At 42.7% G+C, this 21,518-nt stretch overlaps 1 protein-coding gene across 1 annotated transcript; it reads left to right on the top strand.

Annotated features, from left to right (window-relative positions):
• Positions 1-953: 953 nt before the first annotated feature.
• smad6b (SMAD family member 6b) lies at positions 954-21,257 on the top strand. Its single transcript, XM_031282606.2, has 4 exons — positions 954-2,489; positions 5,160-5,216; positions 5,919-5,996; positions 20,351-21,257. Exons 1-4 carry the CDS (start codon positions 1,691-1,693, stop codon positions 20,893-20,895), a joined length of 1,479 nt encoding a protein of 492 aa, XP_031138466.2. The 5' UTR covers positions 954-1,690; the 3' UTR covers positions 20,896-21,257.
• The last annotated feature ends 261 nt before the right edge of the window (positions 21,258-21,518 follow it).

Below are 21,518 nucleotides of genomic sequence, written 5' to 3'. Positions count from 1 at the left end.
CTGAACAGCCTACCTGGTATTGTAATGGTAGTATCATCACTACAACTTGAACATACTGCATTTATATTTTCAGTCGTAAGGTTACTGGGTTAAAGCTACATTGTGTAAGAATTTCTCCCATCTAGGTGAAATTGTATCTGACAACCAACTGAATATACTACTACTGAATTCTGAAAAAAGGGGGTTTTGCTAAGAATCAACTCAAAAAATTACAAAATGGAGCTTTAAGGTTGTCTCCAGTTAACATTTAAATGTTAATCTGACAGCAATGTTCAAACAAATCTTTTGTATTGGGAAATCATTCACTGAAATCACTGCATCTGTAATGTACTTGTAGTTTTTTGTTTTTTAAAGGAGGGGAGCTGATGACTGGCAGGATGTTGTTATAGCCTACTTTATGTCTTGTTTTATTGTCGTTTTATCTTTCTTTTTTATAATCCTCATAAAAAAATTACAAAATCTAATTTGGCAAGTGTTTATATCATGCAATTTTAAATTGATGCCCATGTTTCAGTGTCCCCATAAAAAATATAAATGAAAAAATGAACTGTGGCTTTTTAGTGGGGATTTAAAAAAAAAAAACAACACTCACAGGCATTAAACTTACTCAGTTGCTGTTTTTTTCAATCACATCCTGCCCAGCACAGATGTACATACGTTTTTATTAACTTTAACTTAAAAACTAGAGGTGGGTGTTTCGCCTTTAAGAGTTAAGAAACTTGAAACTGTTTGCGCAACAATCAGTGCAGCTCACAGCCGCCAAAGTGTCTAGACAAGCACATGATGGTAGTCAGCCAATGGCTCCACCGCTCTCCTCGGGGGCCCCGTGTGTGTGTGCGTGTGTGTGTGTGTGTGTGTGTGTGTGTGTGTGTGTGTGTGTGTGTGTGTGTGTGTGTGTGTGTGTGTGTGTGTGAGAGAGAGAGAGAGAGAGAGAGGAACGGAGAAAGAAAGGGATCCGGGCTGCAGTTTGGTTTAGATCTTAGTAGAGAAGCAGGAGCGCGATTCAGCCCCGGATTGATCCTCTCATCGTGTCATTTCAGCTCGCAAGGATATTTTGTTGGGATTGTAAAAAAAAAAAAATAAATAAAAAATAAAGTAGATAAGAAGTGCACTGACATTTCAAGAAGACGACAAGGATCCTGATTTCTAGTGTATTTTCTTGGGATTTAATCGCCTCGAAGTACCTCATGCTCTACATGCCGGTGTAAAAAGTAGATTTGAGCTTGTTAAAAGTCCGAAACTGTTTCAGGCTGCGAGTTGCCGTCTTGGGTTGAAGGCTACTGGCTTTGGATTATGTTCCTATCCAAATAGAGTATATTATGTTATGTTATTATGTATTCTACTTTTTTTATTCGCTCGTAACAAACATATAAACAGGCACTTCCGCAGCGATCCTGGATAATAAGTCACATTTTCACCCGCTTGGTTATTTACAGTAGGTATAGTCGGCTAAATGAATGCATTTTGATCGGAATGCTGCAGTGCATTTATTGCGTGGTTTTGTTGTAAATGCAACAAAATAGCCTTCACTCTCATGTTGCGATTTTACCACCAATGCTCGTCAGTTGGCTGTGCATGCATTGCACGGCATTTCACAGACATTAATGTTTTGCAACGACCGGAGAAGTATCTGTAATATTCGGATATCCGTACAAGAATAAAACCCTCATATCGATTGTCAAGTTGTCGTATGTTCAGGACGAAACGCTCAGGTCTTGTGCGGCGACTCTGGAGAAGCCGTTTGATCCCAGATACAGAAGGGGAAGATGGAAATGGCAAAACTTGTGAGGGCTGTGGGGACGATCTGTTCGGAAACAACCCAGAGAAGATTCCCAAAAGGGAGCTCAGACCGATGACCCCTAGCGGGGCTCTTGTAGGGGACATAGGGGGTGTGTGCACCCGCAGCCCCGTGGAGAGCAGCGGCTTGGGGGTCACGTCGGACCAAAATGGGGGTGCGGTGTGCGTGCAGGAGCAGGGGAGCCCTCGCTCCATACAGGACAGAGAATGCAGGACGGTAACGTGCTGCTTATTTAAAGACCGGGACCACTGCGAGCTTAGGGGTCCAGAGACGGCTCGGGGTACCAGGGATCCAGGCTCGTGTCACTTCGTGTTGAGGAACCATGGACCACGGGATAGCGGCTCTCCCGAGGCGCAGGAGGCGATGCCACGCACGTTGTTGGAGCAAGAACTGAAATCAGCCACATACTCACTTTTAAAAAGGCTAAAGGAAAGGGCGCTGGATACCTTACTAGAGGCAGTGGAGTGCAGAGGAGGGATGCCAAGCGACTGTGTTATGATTTCCCGGACAGAGCTGAGGTTGGGCAGCAATGTGGCGTCCCCACAGCTGCTTGTGTGTAAACTGTACCGCTGGTCCGACCTCCAGCACCCTGCCCAACTCAAACCGCTCTGTGAGTGTAAGAGCTTTGAGGCCCTGGACAGTCCAACAGTATGCTGCAACCCCTATCACTACAGTCGGCTCTGTGGGCCAGGTAAGAGCATCTGCCAGAACTGTATGTATGTAGCACCTTACAGGCCTATAAGATGCTGCTTTTGGGGTGCAAAGTCACCAGGTAGTCCATTCACAGATAACCATAAGGTATCTGGGTCTATACTGTTTGTTTTTCCAGCATTTTCTCTTGACTTTGTCTTGAACCACAGTCATGTAGAATACCATATTTACTTCTGAACATGCCTGTGTTCTATAAACATACAAGTAAATCCTGCATATCTTAACAATTAGGCCTATGTTGTCCATTTGCCAAACTATTATATAGAGAAGTGAAAAGGTCAAATTGATACACACATGGCAGAAATTCGCTTTTCAAGATTATAAAACTGTCAAGGGCCTTTTAATATGCTCAGAAAATCTTTCCCTAGCACCATGTTTTATTTGTCTGGTATTGTTTGGCTTACTTTATACTTGAAGATAGAGAAAGGCTGGCCATTTGATTAAATAGTTAATGATTACTAAAGTCATCCGTATGGCAAGGTGAACAATAATAAAATCCTTTAGATCTAAAGTAGATTTGACAAAACAAATGTGAGACAGTCTACTTTTGTTGCCAGTTTGATGTTATTCTGATGGTATATTCAAGAAAAATACCAACATGCATGCAAAATATTGAATCATTTTAAAATATGTGTTACTTTTAAACATTTTAGTTCCCTTGTAAGTTCTTTTTTAACAGTTTGGTGCTACAACAGAACATCGCTCACACTAGCCTGTGACATCTAGGCCTTTCGATGAAGAATGTTTGTTTGGACTGCTGTTGTCCTTATTACTCTTCTAAGCCTGAATGAATTCCATACTAACATAAAGTACATGACATATTTAGTGTGTCTGAATAGGTCAGTGCCTTCAGTGTTCTTACCTCGTTCCTTGCAGGGTTATTGCCAGGTAGTCCAATCAAGTGTATGACAGTGTACGATTGTATAGACTCCCTCAGAGGTTTGGACCTGGTGCCATAGGTCAGTTTAGTTGTTGTGGTAGAAGATTAAGCTTTATTTTCACAATCAATGAGCTATCTATGGCAGAACCTTCCTGACCTATATTAAACATTCAATTTTGGCATGGGGCAAACCTGTGATTTGGCAAACCTAAAACGCTGGGCCACTCGACCCCACTGACTCCCGAGAGGGAGAGGGGCACATACCCCATATTGGGACTAAGGCTCGTAGTAGACATAGCTCACATGCGCTCATGCGTGGCCCGATAGAGCTGGTATTTCTTTCATGCTATTCAAGAAGGGGGGGGGGCTTCAAATCAAGACCTTAATCACTGTTTTTTTCATTGTTTGCAAGTGGGGAAATAAGAAATATGGAATTGTATGAGACAACATTCAACACATTAAAGACACTTTAATTGAAAAACAATTTAATCCATTGTAAAAACGCAACTCAAAAAAAGATGCATAAAAACATCTAGTTAGCATTTGTCAACTGCAGTTCCATCTACTTGAGTCTGATTTTAGAACTATTTGAAAATAAACTACTTGTCTCTGTTTTATGTAAGAGATTTTAAAGAATAAAACAGTACTAATGTTTGACAGATGGCTTGGATTGAAGTGACTTAAAACTTTTCCCTTTTATTTTGCCAGGCATTATACTTTTAGAATGAGATCAGTTTCAAGTTGCGCTTTAAAAGCCCTTTTGTCCTAAGGAGGTCCCCTCATGCTATTTAGGTGAAGGAGTGGTGATAATATACAGTTTGCATACTACTGGCGCCAGACTGACTAGCTGTGTATCTGAGTGACTGAGTTCAGATCCCAGCAATTACTGCCGCCACTCTTAAAGGACCCGCTGCTATTATGCTTTTCTCCTTCCCCTTTTTCCCTGTAGGCGAGGTCACAGTGTGTGCACAAAGTTTTCTTTCCTTTGTGCTTGTCCTTCTTGTGCAAGTTATTCTCTTCATTTCTTTTCTTTCTATTGGATAAAATCAAGGTCTCTGAACAAAATGAAGTTAAAAAGCAAAGATTTACTCTGATTTATTCAACTACTAACTAACAGTTATGGTTAGTCTCTGGTTGCTGTAACCACTGCATCAGTTAAATAATATGTGTGCAAATAATAGAAACAAATAGTGTTCTGTTGGCTTTATTATTAGCTTTTGAACAAAATGATTTGATTCTCCAGACACAAAGCTGTGAGAGTTGAGATGTAGTCTGGTGTGTACTTTCAAGTGGAAGTGAACATGTTTCAATAGTTTAGTTTTTTGTTCAAGCCTTTATGATGTCTTGAAGTTTGTTGTGTTGCCATGTTTCTTTTTGCTTTTATTAAAGACTCACGATAGGACTTCACACAAAATATGATTGAATTACTGTAATATGAAACATTGACTAGATTGGGATCTATATGTGCAAAGAAGCATGTATATGTGTTACAATGTGTTTACAGTTATTTCACTCACCAGCTTTGTCAGCCGCTTTACACCAGAGGCTTTTAACTTGTTAACACACAATTATTGTCTCTCAGTATGAGTCAATGTTTCCAAACAGTGCTTAATACATCTCAGTTAGACCCCCAAATAGTTGATTCAAGTTTGAATTGCACAAATATGACTTTCCTATGTTTAGTGAATGAAGAGTAGTTTTACCTTTCTTTCTTTTAAATAGCATGTATTCCCTTTATTAGGTTATTGACATGACTGTTTTGTGTTACAGAGTCCCCCCCACCTCCTTATTCAAGGCTTTCCCCTAATGAAGAACACAAGCCACTGGGTAAGTGACACAGATGAGCTCTGTGGCACCTGAAGCTTTCTATTCCATCCTTACTTATTGTTTCATCTGAATTCTGCTATTAATATTGGTCATCTGTGTTATGACTTGTAACCAGGTAGTTGTAAAAGTGTAATTACTTGATTTATTATCTTTTTCATTCATAATTACAGATATTATGAGCCTGCAAATTGCAAAGGGCACGGCCAGTCTTTTGTTTAGGCTCTGATTTTACAGGAAGAAAAAGGAATTAATTGATTTGGGCCATTTTTCTGGCTCTAATTAGGCACAGTAACTTGCTAACTGCATGAAAGCTTTGAAATGAGACCTAGGTCAGCATGTGGTATGATGTCAGCATGCCAGCCAGAGCCAGTGTGGGTAGTATGGTGTGGGTAGTATGTACTGTGGGCTGCTGGGACTTTGGAGCCTGGCTGCTAGCTGGGCTGCAAGTCTGAGTACAGCTGAGGTTTCTGGCAGCATTTGGGGGGATGTCATCAGGTAAAGCCTGTTAGTGAAGTTGCCAGGTTATCCACTATGGGATGAAGCCCAACATGGTGTTAATTGTTGTGAATTTGATAAGAAAAATAAACATGTTCTCGTCTAAATGAAGAGATACACAGAAGTAGCCATTGAGTCTCCTGTGGGGATGATTAGTGAGAGTTCAGACTTGCTGCAGATGAATAATTTCTGTTTTATTCCCCACAGATCTGTCAGACTCCACATTGTCTTACACTGAAACTGAGGCAGCCAGCTCACCAAATATCACACCAGGTGAATTCTCAGGTGGGTGTGTTTCTCCAGCTGTCACCAGTTTCTAAATGAGGAGTTTATATCCGATGTCTTTTATAAGATGTCTTATACTGATTTTAGAAATGAATGATCCAGAACTTTATCATCCAAGAGGAGCCGCTTTGTAATTACTAAAGTAATTTGTCAAACAAGCCAATGTGTTTTTCTGTTGTGATGTACATTTAGTAAGAGTAGGGGGCATTTATATTTTGGTTGGCACAGTAGACATACTGTATCGCTTTGGGTGGTCAAATGCTGTCTGCAGCAAAAGTGTGGTTGGACATACAGTACACAGAAGTGAGTATGGTTCTAATCATTTATTTATTTTTTATGACACGTATCACATACTAAATATCCGCTTTAATTATTTTTTTGACTTGATTTTGGAAACGTGTGAGCAGCTTTTTGAAGTAGGGCATCATATAGTGTCATTACCTAGCTTGAATAAAGAGTAAATGTATTTCTACAGAAACATAACTTGAAAAAGAGCTTCCACTTCATGTGAAAATATTATGCAGTATTTAGTGCTCTGATTAAAACCGATTCTTGATGATGAAATCCTCCATTTGGCAGAGATCATTATTACATGGATTAGGGGCTTTGCTTTTTCCCTGAAGTATGATTAAAGTTGATAGTTGGAGTAATGAAGCACATAAGACAGATGTTAGTTTGTAAATAAGAGATACAGATAATGTGTTTGCATGTCTCATATATGATAAAAGTACAATCTATGAATCACCATATTATCATGGTAATAAATCACGGTGCTTTCATGACTCTGATTCAGTGCTGCATTGTCCTGTTTTTCTGGCTTTGAAATGGTTAAAATAGACTAGCTTGGAAAAAAAGAAAAGGGAGGTATAATTCTGTCAGAGTGTACTTTAACAACAGTTCAGTGCCCAGAGCTTTTGAGTGTATCTGGATGAATATGCAAAATTATGAAGGTAATTTCATTTTGATGTTGCACTTTAATTCTTCTTATTAAGGGCCATTACGAACAGTCAGAGTTTTAAAGATAAAGGTTTCATTGTGAGCGGTGCAGAGGTTCAGTGGGGCGTGTGCGTTGGCCACAGAGCCGGCCTCCCCTCCTCTGTTTTTCTTTCAGAAATATTTGAGTGGGATCAAACTGTAATAAGATCCAAGCTTGCTCAGAAACACACACAAGCACACATAGTTGTGCACATGCATGTGCACAGACACTCACACGTACAACTCTATCAAGCCTGGCTGTAAGTGGGCTGCAGGGAGGGGTGGGTTCAGGGAAATGGAGTTGCTCCTGTGAATGGGGCCACACCAAAGGAAGCGAGTAGAAACAGTCCTGTCCTCTGATTTGAAATGAAACACTCCTTTCTCATGGCATAGAGTAAGCATGCCTTCCCTCTCATACTAGGGCCACAGCCAGCATGCACAGTATCATGTGGACGGGGAGTCAGAGCCCTCATTTTGGGGCTTGAAGGGAACAGCTTTTCCTGTTAAAGGGTCTGCCATGGCTCAGAGGCCTGGACACTGAGCAGCTGACATGGCTACCTGGCAGTGAAGTATTCAGTCAGCAAGGGCCCCTCCACCCCAGTACACATGCTGTCACCACCTCAGCATGGCCCGGCGACACTCCCTGAGTCAACAAATGAGGAGCTTGTCAGTGCGCGCACCACAATTCCTCAGAGACTGTGGTGAGGAGGGAGGATCTCGACATGCTTGGCTTTGGTTTCTTCCAAACAACTTTGTTGCTGCTTGTACGTCCCGGGCCAGATCACTCTGCATTGGCTGTGACACACTCAGCAACTTGGACTTGGGAAGCAGAATGACCAGCGCTCCACAGGGTGGTAGTTTTCCATGCCATGAGCTAATTTGTGTTGCCAGTTCGTCTCTGATCTCTCAGTTGCATTTGGCGGTATGATGGTTCTTTGGTTTTAGATTAAAAAAAGAGTGTCCATGTTGAGTGAAACAAACCATTAGCATCTTGTCAGTGAAACAGATCTTCCATCACGTATTGGCCACGCATATTCCATCATAAGACCGAGAGCCTAAAGGCCTCCTTATGAGGCCTAGTTAGTTCTGCTTTAATACACAGGCATGTACTGCATATTGTCATGTTATCCTGTGTTAAACATGTTGCTGACCTGGAGATGACTTTCTCTGTGAATCGCCCTGCAGTTCAGATAGAGAGTGTGTAACCTGAGTTCTATGGTATCCAGATTCCACCCCTTTTGCAGGAACAGGTAAACCTCTTTAAAAGCAAGTCTAGGGGGCACTTGGTGAATGGGTGGGGTGTAGTCAAATAATCAACTACAGTTTATAGCCCAGGGCTACATAAATACCCACTGAGCATTCTTCTGCATCACACAATGGCAGAGAAAAAGATCGGAACTAGTTAGTTTGGTAGATAAGCTCGTTCTTCCACATCAACCGAAGTTCTAAATATATACAGTGGAATTTGTAGTAGTAGTAGTAGTTCTCCTTCTGCTTTAGATTATGTAGTTCCATGTTAATATTTGATATGTCTTTAAAACAATACACTATGTTGTTAAGTTAATGTTACAGTATCATTCAAGTGCATATACATTTCTATCATCCCTCTGGCTGATTGTGGCAGTTGTTCAACATGCTAAAATGTTCTTACTCATGCATTCTTAAAAAGCTTCACTATGTGCACATTATTATATTACTCTCTAAATGTTAAACTCATCTCTTTAGTTACTGTGCATAGACATTTCAGACCATTCACAGTGTTTTATTTAAACGTGGCTGTGTGGGAAAGAGACAGCCCAACCAGGCACTCTGTGATATCAGTTTACGTCATGAACAGGCCAAGCTTGCATACACAGTATACCTTAGTACTGTGTGTGTGTGAGGGAATGTGCCTTTGCTGGTGTTACCCTCCTAGTCTGCCTGCACACCTGTTTCCTCACTGCCTGGGCCTCATCGTGTGGACATCAGAGTAAAGCCCTTTGAAGCAGGTCTCATTGCTTCCTGTATGACTGTCTGAGGGGGTGTTTTCCCCCTACACATTGACTTTATTATGTCAGTCACATTGTCTCTGACATTGGGGGCTCTTTATGTTTGTCATTTCTTCATTATAATGCTGCTCTCAATGTGAGGAGGCATGCCAAGATGTCTCTGCGTTGCTACTTAAGAATTTCAGTTGTTGAAGATCTTTTTACGAGCAATAAGTGTCACTGTGTGTAGTGATTACCATATTAACAATGTTTATGTACAGTAAATGACGCAGGCCTTCCAGTTGTGACTGGTTTAGGTTTGTGAAAGCATGGCTCCAGTCTGCCTACATTCTTCAGTCATTAGAGGTTGTGTCCTCAATCAACGCAGTGGAATAACACTGAGTGTACACGCTCATGTTGGTGTGAGTTGAGATCACTTATGTGAATGGAGGGGCTCCCTCAGATTTCAGGGTCAGGTGACCAGAAGACATGCAGAGTGACCTGAGTCATTGTCCTTTTTTTTTATTGCCCTCTTTTTTTCTTCAACTTCCTGAGAGTGCAGGAAAGTTGGACTGGATGAGCGGAAAGAATGAAAGTTGTTAGATGTGGATTACACAGAGTGCTGTAGCGCTTGCTGAAGGCAAGAGGGCATCAGCAGGTATTCACGGTTCCCACACAGTAATCATACAGTGCTCTCCTCCGTCTTCCCGCCTGTCTCTGAAGGAAAGGCCAGCGCTGTCTCTCTAGATGTCTCGTCTGCAGACAGACAGTGTCAGGTCCACTTTGGTATTGACTGATTCTTCCAGGCAGAACAAGGCAGTTAGTAGAGATAGATGGGAAGGGCCTCATGTGAGTCACGTAATAGATTGCTCAGGGAAATTACAATGTACAATGCGTAGGTGCTGGGGAAAAAAAGCAGCTGTAAAGCTTTTGTTTATACATTTTTAAGTCTATGTTTCTTCCTCAGGGTCCTCATACAAGTCCAGATGCATACTGACATACATTCACACGCAAGAGCAAAGCAAATTAAATTGTGCAGTCAATACTAATCACAGCCCGCCCGTCCGTCTGTGTCAGGAAGAGGCCAGCACTAAACATCAAACCATTCCCTCTGTCTGTGTCAGAGACAGTGGAAATGCACGGAATAATTAGACAGTCTAATCAAGGCATGTGATGCTTCTCTTGATTAAGGTAGATTAGATTGGACCCGTACTTCTTGATCTGACTCTGAAGGCATGTAATTCCACTTCTGCGATGAACCAATTAAATAGCATATCTACTGTACACATCTAAAATAGATAGATTGCACCTCTAATTTCCCCCGAACTGTCTCGTTATGTTTTTCTGCATTAGATCATCTATTCAGTTTATTGCAGTGGCCTTGCTATTTAATGGATGGCTTTGTTGTTTTCTCTCCTGAGTTTAACTGATGCTGGGTGACACAATATAGGTGGCACATTTACAGCACACCCAAATCCACAGCCGCAGAATGTATAGCTCTAGAACCGTCATATTCAATTGAATGCTAATAATTGTGGTCCTGCTCCTCTATCTTTTGAGAATTGCTTTCAAATGTAGTGTGTTGAGTATATACAGCATTTCTTTCCCACCGTGAGACATCTAGCTGTCTTGTAGCAGACAGAGGTATGGTCTGATGGAGTGACAACTGCATCAGCATATAAGCGATGTACCCCTCCCACCTCGGGGCATGATCCTCCTGCTCCGTCCCACAGACCCCAGAGTGATGCAGCACGGGCTCATCTCCCCCTGCAGCCTGGCACATGGCCTCAGGTTTCCACCGCAGTCCTGAGCCTTCCCAGCGCCTGGCCGCCCACACTCCCTCAGGAGCCCCAATGCTCCAGGATACGGGATGTGGAAATAATGTGACTCGAGTGCTTCCACCCTGCCTCCCGAAATCAGGTTTTGCGGATTGTTTATTTGAGGGGAAGGAGGCCTCAGACAAACATCCTGTTTTAAAAAGCTGCCTGGGTTTTGTAGCAGTGCAGGGCGGTGAATTGCCCCTTTGACAGCGGGGAGAGACTGAGGAATGTTGAAGAGAAGGCCAGCATCTCGGGGGAAATGAGGGAGCTCTCCTCAACCATTTGTCATGTCCAGTTTTCTGAGTCCATTTTAAGCAGGGGGCGAAGGGTTGAAGCTATACATCCTGAAGGGTCTTGTGCTCTATTCTCTCTGTAGTGGTGAAGGTCCTGTACCCACAGTCCTAGTCTCAAGTATCCATTCCTGTCCTGGGAGGCTGGCTTCCGTTTCCCCTTACGTAACACACATACACAGAAAAAGAGCCATTGATAAGAGCAATAAGGCCATTTTTCATTTTCCCTTTCTCAGCATTGTTAGACTGTGGTGTCAGAAATCCATTTTCAACTTGTTCTCTCAGGGGTTATGACATTAAGGATCCTCACTAGAGTTCTCCGTGGTCTACATGACCTATTGGCTCACTAATATATGTTTGTTGCTGTGAATGGAAGGGGTATTGCATGTTTGTGTGGTTGCAGTGTAGTTTGTTTCCCATCTGTCAGATTGCGTCTTCTGGCCATGAAATTAGGATCTTTTACTTTTTGTTAACAGCTTTTTTGAGTTTTGTAAAGACTTTAAGATGTAAGCCAAGTCAAGATTAACAGCATTTCCAATAAGCCTTTCCATAGGTTCATAGTAGAAAAATCTCCTTAGTGTGGGCCTATTGTGTCAAGCAGCGGAAATGTGAGTTTGTGTGAGTAAGCACTTTTTTATCATCTTAAATTGAGTGTAGTTGTCATTGTGTTGAGATTTCTTTCTACACTAAATTTGATCTAAGAGTTGATTTTCAGTCAGAACTGGCAACACAGGTCCTAGACATGGTGAGGTAATGTGACCTCTACGTGCAGAGTGAAAGCTTTGCTAATCTAAAGCAGTCCTTGGAGAGGCCTGAAACCCCTTACATGTCAACAGAAACTAGCCTGCTGAGCTTAGTATTTGTCTGTCTCTGCTTGGCAAGCCAGAGTGGTGCCAGTGCTGCTGGGTGTTTAACGAACTTCTGAAGGGCTCACAGATAAAGATAAATCTATAGCCTCATACATGACTATGAGTCTAAGCTCACAGTGGTGCGCTTGTCATTTGAATTTACAGACTGTACTGTGCTCAGGATAAGGTGGACTATGTTCCATTTTAGGGCTCACCACACAGAGAGAAATTACATTCTGTAGAAATAACAGGAGGTGTGCTCAGGCTATAATTCCTGCCCCATATTCTACCTTAGCAAACAAAGAGAGTGAGCTAATCTTGTCGTGTGCTCAGGGAAGGCTGCTGTTACCATCTTCTCTTCCTTCACACCGCAGCACAGCACCAACCTCCACCAATAGCTCCATTCATTCAGCTCAGGGCAAAGGGTTACAGCAACAAATAAAGAGCGTCCAATGCCATTAAAAATGTATGGAATGTCCAACTGTTAGTTTAGTGTTTATGTGTGCCTCCTCTCAAGGCTGAGAGGGGGAACAATACTCCATTTGAGCTGGCCACTGTAAATGTGCTAGCCTTGCAACGCCTGGCAAGCAGTAAGGAAGGAGTTGCCAGTTGTGGATGCTGTTTTTATTTTCTGATCATTTTACTCACAATTATAAATCCAGACACTGGCCTTGGTCAGCTATGATTAAGGCCTGTGGTCTGATTGCTGGCGAAAATAGATTTAAGATTTTTTTTCCCTTCCTCCCCAGAGGAGCATTGACAGTTGTGCCTAGACCTATGGCTGTCTGTATTTTTAAAACTCAGAATAGCCAGCGCATTCTTTGAGTCTCCAGAATGCTGTGTGTGGATTAACTGTAGGGGCCCATGTCATTTCGACATCTCTACACAAACCTTTTACAGCCAGAGGAAAAGGATAGGAGCTTATTGTTGATGTGTTGAGCAGTACACCCCCACTGTATCAATGCCTGGTTAATTTTCTCTCTGTTGTACATGTGTAAACTGAGAGAAAGAGACTTGAATCTTTTTTTTCTCTCTTTCCTTATCTTGAACTTGATCTACTGGAGCTATATCTTCATTCCACTCCCTTGTCCTAACATCGGGCCAAGTATGATAGACATCATTCAGAGCCTTTGATCTTGTTCCCGAAAGATGAAGCCTTTTAAATCTGAGCAGAAAACCTTTATTTTGAGTGATAGTCCAGCAAACACCCCTGATAAGTTAGTGTTTACATGGCTTAGCCTGTTCAGACCATGCTATTTGTTTCCTGGGCATGTACAAGTATTTATGTCCTCAGGTTCTACACAAAGCGCAACATGACAAGGCAAATTGTACTGTAAACTGTACATTGGGATAAAGTTTTTGCAAGTAGTAGTTATTACAGAGTAAGACATAAGTCATAAACATGCTTTTGTGAAAATTCTCATTGATAATATTCCCCAGGGAAAATTGTATTTACTTTTGTAATGTGTTTTACTTATCTTTTATTTGTGTGCATTTCTGAAGTCTTGGCTGTGTGGCTCAGTACGTGCAGTCAGGCTGTCGCATTTCAGGGTACGGTTTAGATTAGAGGTCTGGCTGTAGCTTCCCCCTCTTCCCCTCTCTGTGACTGCCAGCACATAATTTACTTGATGAAATCCTGCCATTCCCTTTAGCTTCAAGATTTGTTGCAGATGTTGACAGGGAAGGACTTTGTGAATTATTGGAAATGTTCACTCCTGCATTTTTAATGAATGTCTTGCTTGTTGTGAACGGGCTGACTTGTCAGAGATGGGGGAAACAGTTGTCTTTGTTTGGGGAGCTGGTGTCTGGATGCCCGCGGTGGAGCAGTGTGGGTTACAGCCCAGCAAGTGTTGTGATTGAAACAGAAACTCTGGTGCCACATTATCCTGACAGAACACATTCTCCTCACAGACTCTGATCCACTGGGCCGATCAATAGGAAACCATTGTTTGAACGGCCACTCTGTCCATCATAGCTGGTTCACCTCCCAGCCCAGTGGAAACCAAATACCTACCTTTCACCTTAAATTAGTCAGATTAATATAACTCGTAATAATATAGTTCCTTGTTATTGTTCATTTGAAACTAAGCTTTTAACATAGCTTGAGTATATAGGCCAGCTAAAGTCTTGCTATTTGACATGTGAGTGTGTAAAGTGCTCATATTATGCTGTTTGGCTTTTTCCCTTTCCTTTATTGTGTTATATATCTTTTTATGCACGTTATAGGTTTACAAAGTGAAAAAGACCAAAGTCAACCCCAAAGGGAGTTACCATCTCCAACAGAAAACACTGTTCACAAACTGCTCCAAACAGCTCTATTGTAGTCCAGCCTTTACTTCAGAGACAAACGTGCGTCACTTTGTAACAGAAGTTATAATGCTCGCCTAGCTGCTAGCGTGGCACTCCCTCATACTCTGCTTCTGATTAGCTAGCAGAGCTTACATAGGTACTGCGCATGTGCGACTCCCAACAAAGATGGAACAGAAGTGAGATGTCTCACTCTGTAGCTAAAACAGAGAGCTCAACACACAGGGTGAAAAGAGGAGCTGCAGCAATGTGCAGTACAACAAATATATGGTGTTTTTTGGAAAATTAAACCACCATGCGCCAACACTTTCTCTCTCACGTGACATGTGATTTGGTGAGAATTTTTCAACCAACGAGACTCTTAAAGAAGAATGAAAGCAAACTTCTGGCTGCACCCCCACCCCCTACAGTCCTGACCAGAGTAGGAAGTTAGGAGGCACAGCGAGGGGAGGAGGGGGGAGTTCAGGAATGTGCATGGTCTCCTCTACTCAAACACTCCAGCCTTCTTGGCTAGAACCTCTCTCACACACGCAAACAAACACAATGACACACACACACACACACACACAAACAGATAGGTTGTATGAGGAGGTGAAAGGGCACAGCCACCCAGCAGGATGTTCGCTGAGTGTTTTGCTTTCTGTGCTCTCTTAGACTTCGCTGGCCTTTAACGCCGCCTGTAGATATGACATTTACAAACATTCCCCACAGTTTTCACAGAGCTTTTACATGCCCTGAATGACTCTCCTAGGCCTCACTTGCATCACCACCATCACTTGTGCTCTGTGTCTCTGACACATTGCAGAGCTTTGGAGAAAACTTTGAGGAAATGAGCAGCACATTCTCTTCCCCTAAAAAGAAAAAAAAAGGTCTTCTCCCTCAAACCAGTGGTCTCTTACTCACGCGCCCAGACGGCTCCTCCATATTTGCCTCCTTAGTTTCCTGTGCTTTTTACACCCTCTGTTGTTTATTGATTTAATTTATGGATTTTGTTAGTTATCTGCTATCAAGGGTAGAGCACTTTTCCTCCCTCATGGGGTCATCCCGAAACAGAAACGGAGGGAAAGTGGAGAGGAAATGGATGACAATGTAAAGCATTCCCATTGTGACAAGCCAGGCTTGGTGACTGGATTCAGTTTCTCCCGCTCCCACAGTGTTTTCTCCCAGCACATCTCGCTCTCTCTCGCTCTCTCTCTCTCTCTCTCTCTCTCTCTCTCTCTCTCTCTCTCTCTCTCTCTCTCCCTCTCTCTCTCTCTCTCTATATATATATATCTTTCTCTCTCTATCTCGCTCTCTCTCTCGATATCTTTCTCTCTCTAGCTCTTGCTCTCTCTATCTCTCTCGCTCTTCAGAGAAAGGCCAGACCTCAGGGAGAAAAATCTATAGACATAGAAGAGAAGCTCCAGTTAGCGTGTCTGTCTGATAAAGCCGACTTTGATGGCAGTGATAGCCCTGACGCCAGCCTAAATGTGGCCTGCTCAGGGGTTATAGTTGGCCTGCAGGAACCATTGTCTACAGAATTAAAGCCTTACCACACTCTGAACAGAGGGGGAGGCTTTCGCTTAAGTTCCACTTTGTTGTTTTAGTTGTAAAAGAAAGTTAAATTGAACAAATTATAGTAGGGGGGTTGCACAGGAATGCACAGAAAATAATTTGTTCAAAATTTTCACACACACACACACACACACACACACACACACACAGGCACACACAGTCGTTATGCCCCCCCCCCTCCACCAGCCCCCCAGCCTATCAGTTCATTGGTAGAGTCTAATAGCTGGAGGGGAATCTAATCCTTGGCACAGGATGAGAGACTGCTGCTTTCCCCCTCCTCTCCTGGCTGCTCTCCTCCCCTTGACTGCACTGCTTAAAGGGACTCGCAACAGTGTTTTTCTTTTTTTGTTCCTCTTCAGCAAAGTTTTGCAGGAATGAGTTCATCTCTGCTCCCCGCTCTGGATTAGGAGAGATGAAGTATAATGGAGGTGGCCCCAGAGCTTGGTGGTGAGATGTTAGCACGGAGGGGAAGCTGTTGTTTGTCTGCCTGTCCCTGACACTCGGCCTCCCATTCATCTCACTCCAAGGCTGCGGAGCTGTGTTTACCCCGGGGCAGCTCTTTTCTGCTTCTTCCTCTGCCCTTTTTTCCCCCTCCTTTTCATGCTGTCTTTAAAAGCATTACTGGATGATCATCAAGGATTGCCATTGAAACTTTCAAGCCCCCAATTTTGTGTACTTAGTAGTAATTATCCAGACTCGACCTCGCAGGATGATTTGCATATGTAAACTTGCGGAAAAGGCTTGAGCAAGTTGTGTTTAACAGGCATATTTAAGGGTTGTGTTAACAACATCTTGGTCTTCTCATAACAGAGGGAAAACAATTTAATAGCTATAATCATGATCAGTATTTGCCGTTTATTTGGCCTGTGACAACCACAGTAGTCTATATTATCATTAGTGGTGGAATGTAAATAAGTACATTTATTCAAGTACTGTGCTCAAGTACAACTTTCAGGTACTTGTACTTGAGTATTTCCATTTCATGCAACTTTGTACTTCATTTGACAGCTTTAGTTACTAGTTACTTTTTAGATTAAGATTATACAGACAAAATATTTGAAGATCTTATAAAACATAAAGCACTGTTATAGATTAAACACAACAATTTAAAAAGGAAAGTTCAAATTAGCTCCACCTCCACAAACTAAAACCGTAAAAAGCTGCTTATAAACGAATGCATCAGCAATAGTGATCCAATAACATCATAGTATAACACTCACAGGGGGCATTTTTCTGAATTATGAGTAATACTTTGACTTTTTATACTTTAAATACATTTTGCCAATAATTCTTACATCCATTGCAAGGATCTGAATTCTTCCTCCACGGCTGATTATCTTTATGCACTCTCATTTTTCATGCAGAATAACAATTTGTGTTAATATCTTTCAGCAAACTGATAAAAGTCTGTGTTTGTTGTCAGACCTGATGTCCTGCTTTTGATACTCCGGATTCCTCCAATCAGACAAACCACCGGAAAACAGAAAAATAAAACATACGTTTCAATGGAGCTCACGCCTTGTTATGGAAATCAAGCGTTTGTTAAATCTCTGTTTACTATGTGACTGTACTAAGACATGTAGTACGTGCATACAGAGGCATCCAAAAGTGTCCGTGGGCTTGTTATATTTTGAGTGTCGTAATCTGTTTACTTATTTCTTGACGCTTAAGGGAAAGCCAAACAGAGACTTATCATCATCATTTACTTATCATATTGCTAGAACACTGCTAGTTGTTCTATTCCACGTATTTCGTATTGGCCATGGAACATTTTGTAGACCAAACAGCTTCCACAGATCCATGTATCTCCACTTGTCTTTATACCAGCACTTTGTGTCTGGTTATGTAAGGCTTCAGAATTGATTAACTCTTTCAAGTGTTCAGATCATTGACCCAGGCAGCAGGAACAGGAAGTGCAGCGGCCATACTGTGGCTGCGTCCTTTGACTCTGAGACTGACACTAAGAGGAGAGGCTTTTGAGAATAAAATAACAATAATAACATACGCTACTATTCTAATGGGTACACAGAGCTGTTAAAAGGTGGCAGGGTTAAATGGATGCAGAGCACCAGTAATTGCTCCCAGCCCGTCATGGCTCCGCCCTGAGCAGACCCTCTGAAAGCCCAACATGGAGTCGCAGAGAGTTGGGTGTCTTTGCTGTGGTCAGAAGGGAGGAAGACACACGCCCTCCCTTCACCGCTTAAATCTGACTTTTAGGTTCGGTCTGAGCCTTGGCCTGGCCTGTATCTGTATTAGTTTCTGGTCATAAAATAATAATTATAGCTGGCTTCATACTCTCTTATATAAATTTGAAAAAGGTAAATAAACATTTACAGACACATGCAAACATCGCTGAAGAAACAAGGCTTTCTTCAAAATCTCAAAGACAAGCAGAAGGCAGCTTGAGCTCTGGACTAGAGGCCACAGTTGCTGTGGTGATATTGTCCAAACAGTCCGCAGATTGTTGATAGCTCTGCTCTGTTTAAGAGATCCTAATGAGTACTTCTCTCAGGGCCCTCACCTTAGCACCCACACCTAGCCAAAACACACACGTTCAGGACAAAAACACAAACACGCTGGCTGAAGTTCTTCCTCGTCCAAGCAGACGCATGTGCGCACCAGGCACACGTAGACGCTTAACACAACAGAGCGACAGGAAAAGGCCTGGCTCATGGTGTGCTCATTGTCTTCCCTCAGGCTTAACATTTGATACATTTCTAACCTTTGTCCTGCTCATTCCTCTTCCTGGTCCTCGCAGTCCTACTGGCTACCTTAGTTCCAGGCTACGTGTGAAAACTAGACACTATTGACCAAATTGCTTTTGCTTTATTCTTGCCTTCTAAAAAGGAGGAGACGGTAGCCATTTGGTCTTTTGTGTTTGTGTGCACAGTTTCAAAGTGAGTTTACCTTGATGTGTGGGCTCCATTTGATTTGAGACAATAGAGGGCCATAAACAAGTTGAGGCTGAGTTCTTTGTGTGGCCGAGCCGTGCTGAAGTAAAAGCTGAGCTCAGAGTGGAGGAGCTGGAGTGTGGAATTCACTAATGGCACATGCATGTTGGGGCCCCTGAAGAGAGGGGGTCATTTCAGCCATCAGTGTGTGCGCAAACACACAGAGAGCCTGTCTGCAGCTTCCCTCCACCCCCACACATCCCCACTCACTCTTTAGCCTTCACAACACAGAGCCTTGAACCAGCAGGCGTTTTGTCTGTGCAAGTCTGGTCAACGTTTTTGCTAATCTTTGTATAAACCTTACTAGTGTGGGTCACTCAGCAGAAAGGTTAAGTTGGGTGGGAGGTGAGCGAGGCATTTTGTTGCTGTGTGGATCTGCAATGCTCCACCTTAAAGGCGTTTGTTAATGGGGCGGGCGGTCATTAAGCCCTGAGAGCAGAGAGACTGAAAGGAATGAGGCCACAGGCCCAGGCTTTAAATCCTCTGTGCCAATAGACTCTCTGAAGCAAAATAATGGCATCACTCTGTGTGTGAGTTAATGGGAGCTGATAGCATGAAGGCTGGGGGGTCAGTGGGTCACGGGCTTGTGCTAAGTTGTCAGGGAGCTGAATGCCGTCCCTGGGCCCACAGCAGGGGGAAGAGCTGGGGGGAGGGGGAGGGGGACCCCCTGCCTGGCCCTCTCCCGTCACCCCCACTCTTGTGGAATGTGACGAAGACGAGGAAAGAGGAGAAAAAGGCACCCTCATTCTGGAGAAGTAAAGGGTGAAGAGACGGATTTAAGATCATGGGACTCTCAGTGCTTTTTCTTCCTCTTCCACCAGACCCTCTCCTCATACCACAGCTTTTATGAGCAATTTAACTGTATGACAGCTATGAGCAGTGTGGACTGAAGCAGCCTCTGAAAGTAGTCGACAGAGTACTGGGTGTCTGTTCACTATGGTGAAGATAGAAGTCCACCTAGGGAGCAGTAACTCATGTTTGGAGTGCTGAGGGCTGTCACTGGAAAGAGTTCACCGACTGCAGCCATGAAAACTGAATTAACAAGCTGATTTACTAGACAGAGATATTTAGGAATGAGATGCCAACTTTGTTCCACTGTAAAAAATGAAAATGTGTTTTTGTCTTAAACAGCGTTTATTACACACTGACTTTTCAAAAAGTAGATGTCTTTTATCCAGCCCCAACACACTACTGCAGGGACTTATTTGCCAATTTTCAGTGGAAACACTGAGTGTAATCGTAAATTAATTTTAGTAAACATGATCTGTTTTGAAAGTGCATGTGTGAGGAGCAGTGACTGCCTCTGTGCTGGGTGGTCAGTGTTTAATCATTACATTGCCCTCTTGAGGCAGAGGAGGAAACTGCAGGTCTTTAGTTGGACTGACCTCTCTACACTCTCCACCCCCAGGATATGTATAGTGTGTGTGTGCGTGTGCGTGTGCGCGTACGTGTGGGCATCCAGCGGTATTTACACAAGGCTTAGATTTCAATACAGTGCCTCCTTCAGTATTTATTGTGTGGCCATCTGCTCTGAACAATAAAAAGAGATAGTTAATCCGGTAAAACTTTGGCCTTCCTTTTTTCTAGGCCTGTTTGCGTTTGTTTATGTTTTGTTTAATGACTGTCCCTCTGTCTCTTCTAGATGCCAGTATGTCGCCTGATGCCTCTAAGCAGAGCCGCCACTGGTGTAATGTGGCTTACTGGGAGCACCGCACACGCGTGGGTCGCCTCTACACAGTGTACGAGCACTCCGTCAACATCTTTTATGATCTACCTCAGGGCACAGGCTTCTGCCTGGGCCAGCTCAACCTGGAACACCGCAGCAGCACTGTTCAGCGCACACGAGGCAAAATAGGCTACGGCATCCTCCTCAGCAAAGAGCCGGATGGCGTTTGGGCGTATAACCGCAGTGAGCACCCCATATTTGTCAACTCCCCGACCCTAGACGTGCCTAACAGCAGAACTCTGGTGGTGCGAAAGGTGATGCCAGGCTACTCCATCAAGGTGTTTGACTATGAGCGTTCGTGCCTCCTGAGGCACACCACAGAGGCTGACCTCCTGGACGGACCCTATGACCCCAACAGTGTGCGCATCAGCTTTGCTAAGGGCTGGGGCCCCTGCTACTCAAGACAATTCATCACCTCCTGCCCCTGCTGGCTGGAGATCCTCCTCAACAACCACAGATAACACAGACGGACCCCACAAACTATCCCAAATATCATCTACCTAGATTTAATATAAAGTTTTATATATTATATGAAATATATATTATACTTGTAAATACGGAGTCATTTTTACAATGTAATTATTTATGTATGGTGCAATGTGTATATGGACAAGAGGAAAAAATGGAAAATGCACTTTGGCTTATATATATTATATATATAAATATATATAAAGATAAAAAAAATCTTTCAATACCAACTTGAGAAATTATACAGCAAAATTAGGATGAGCCTGGATTTGGTGTATAGTTTTCATATACTATTAATATCCAGACAAAAAGCTAACACCATTCACACATTGATAATAAAGTATTCGCATAATAATTGTCTTTGTTTGGTTTGCATCATTAGCTGTTTGTTTACAACACATTTAATATTTCTCTCTGATTTATTTTCATGACATCTTAACAAGTGTATTGATACCCTGAGGACATCAGTAGACTAATAGATTAGATTAATCCTACCTGTTGTGATTTGTCTAAAATACCAACCATCACAAATCTCGGTATACCACCATCTGTTATACTCATGTATTATATTACATACTGTATAGGTATATATTATGTATACTGAAATAAGGCATAT

This window comes from Sander lucioperca, chromosome 7, assembly GCF_008315115.2.
Source record: "Sander lucioperca isolate FBNREF2018 chromosome 7, SLUC_FBN_1.2, whole genome shotgun sequence".
Classification (NCBI taxonomy): Eukaryota; Metazoa; Chordata; class Actinopteri; order Perciformes; family Percidae; genus Sander; species Sander lucioperca.
This window is presented reverse-complemented; position numbering and strand designations above follow the sequence as displayed.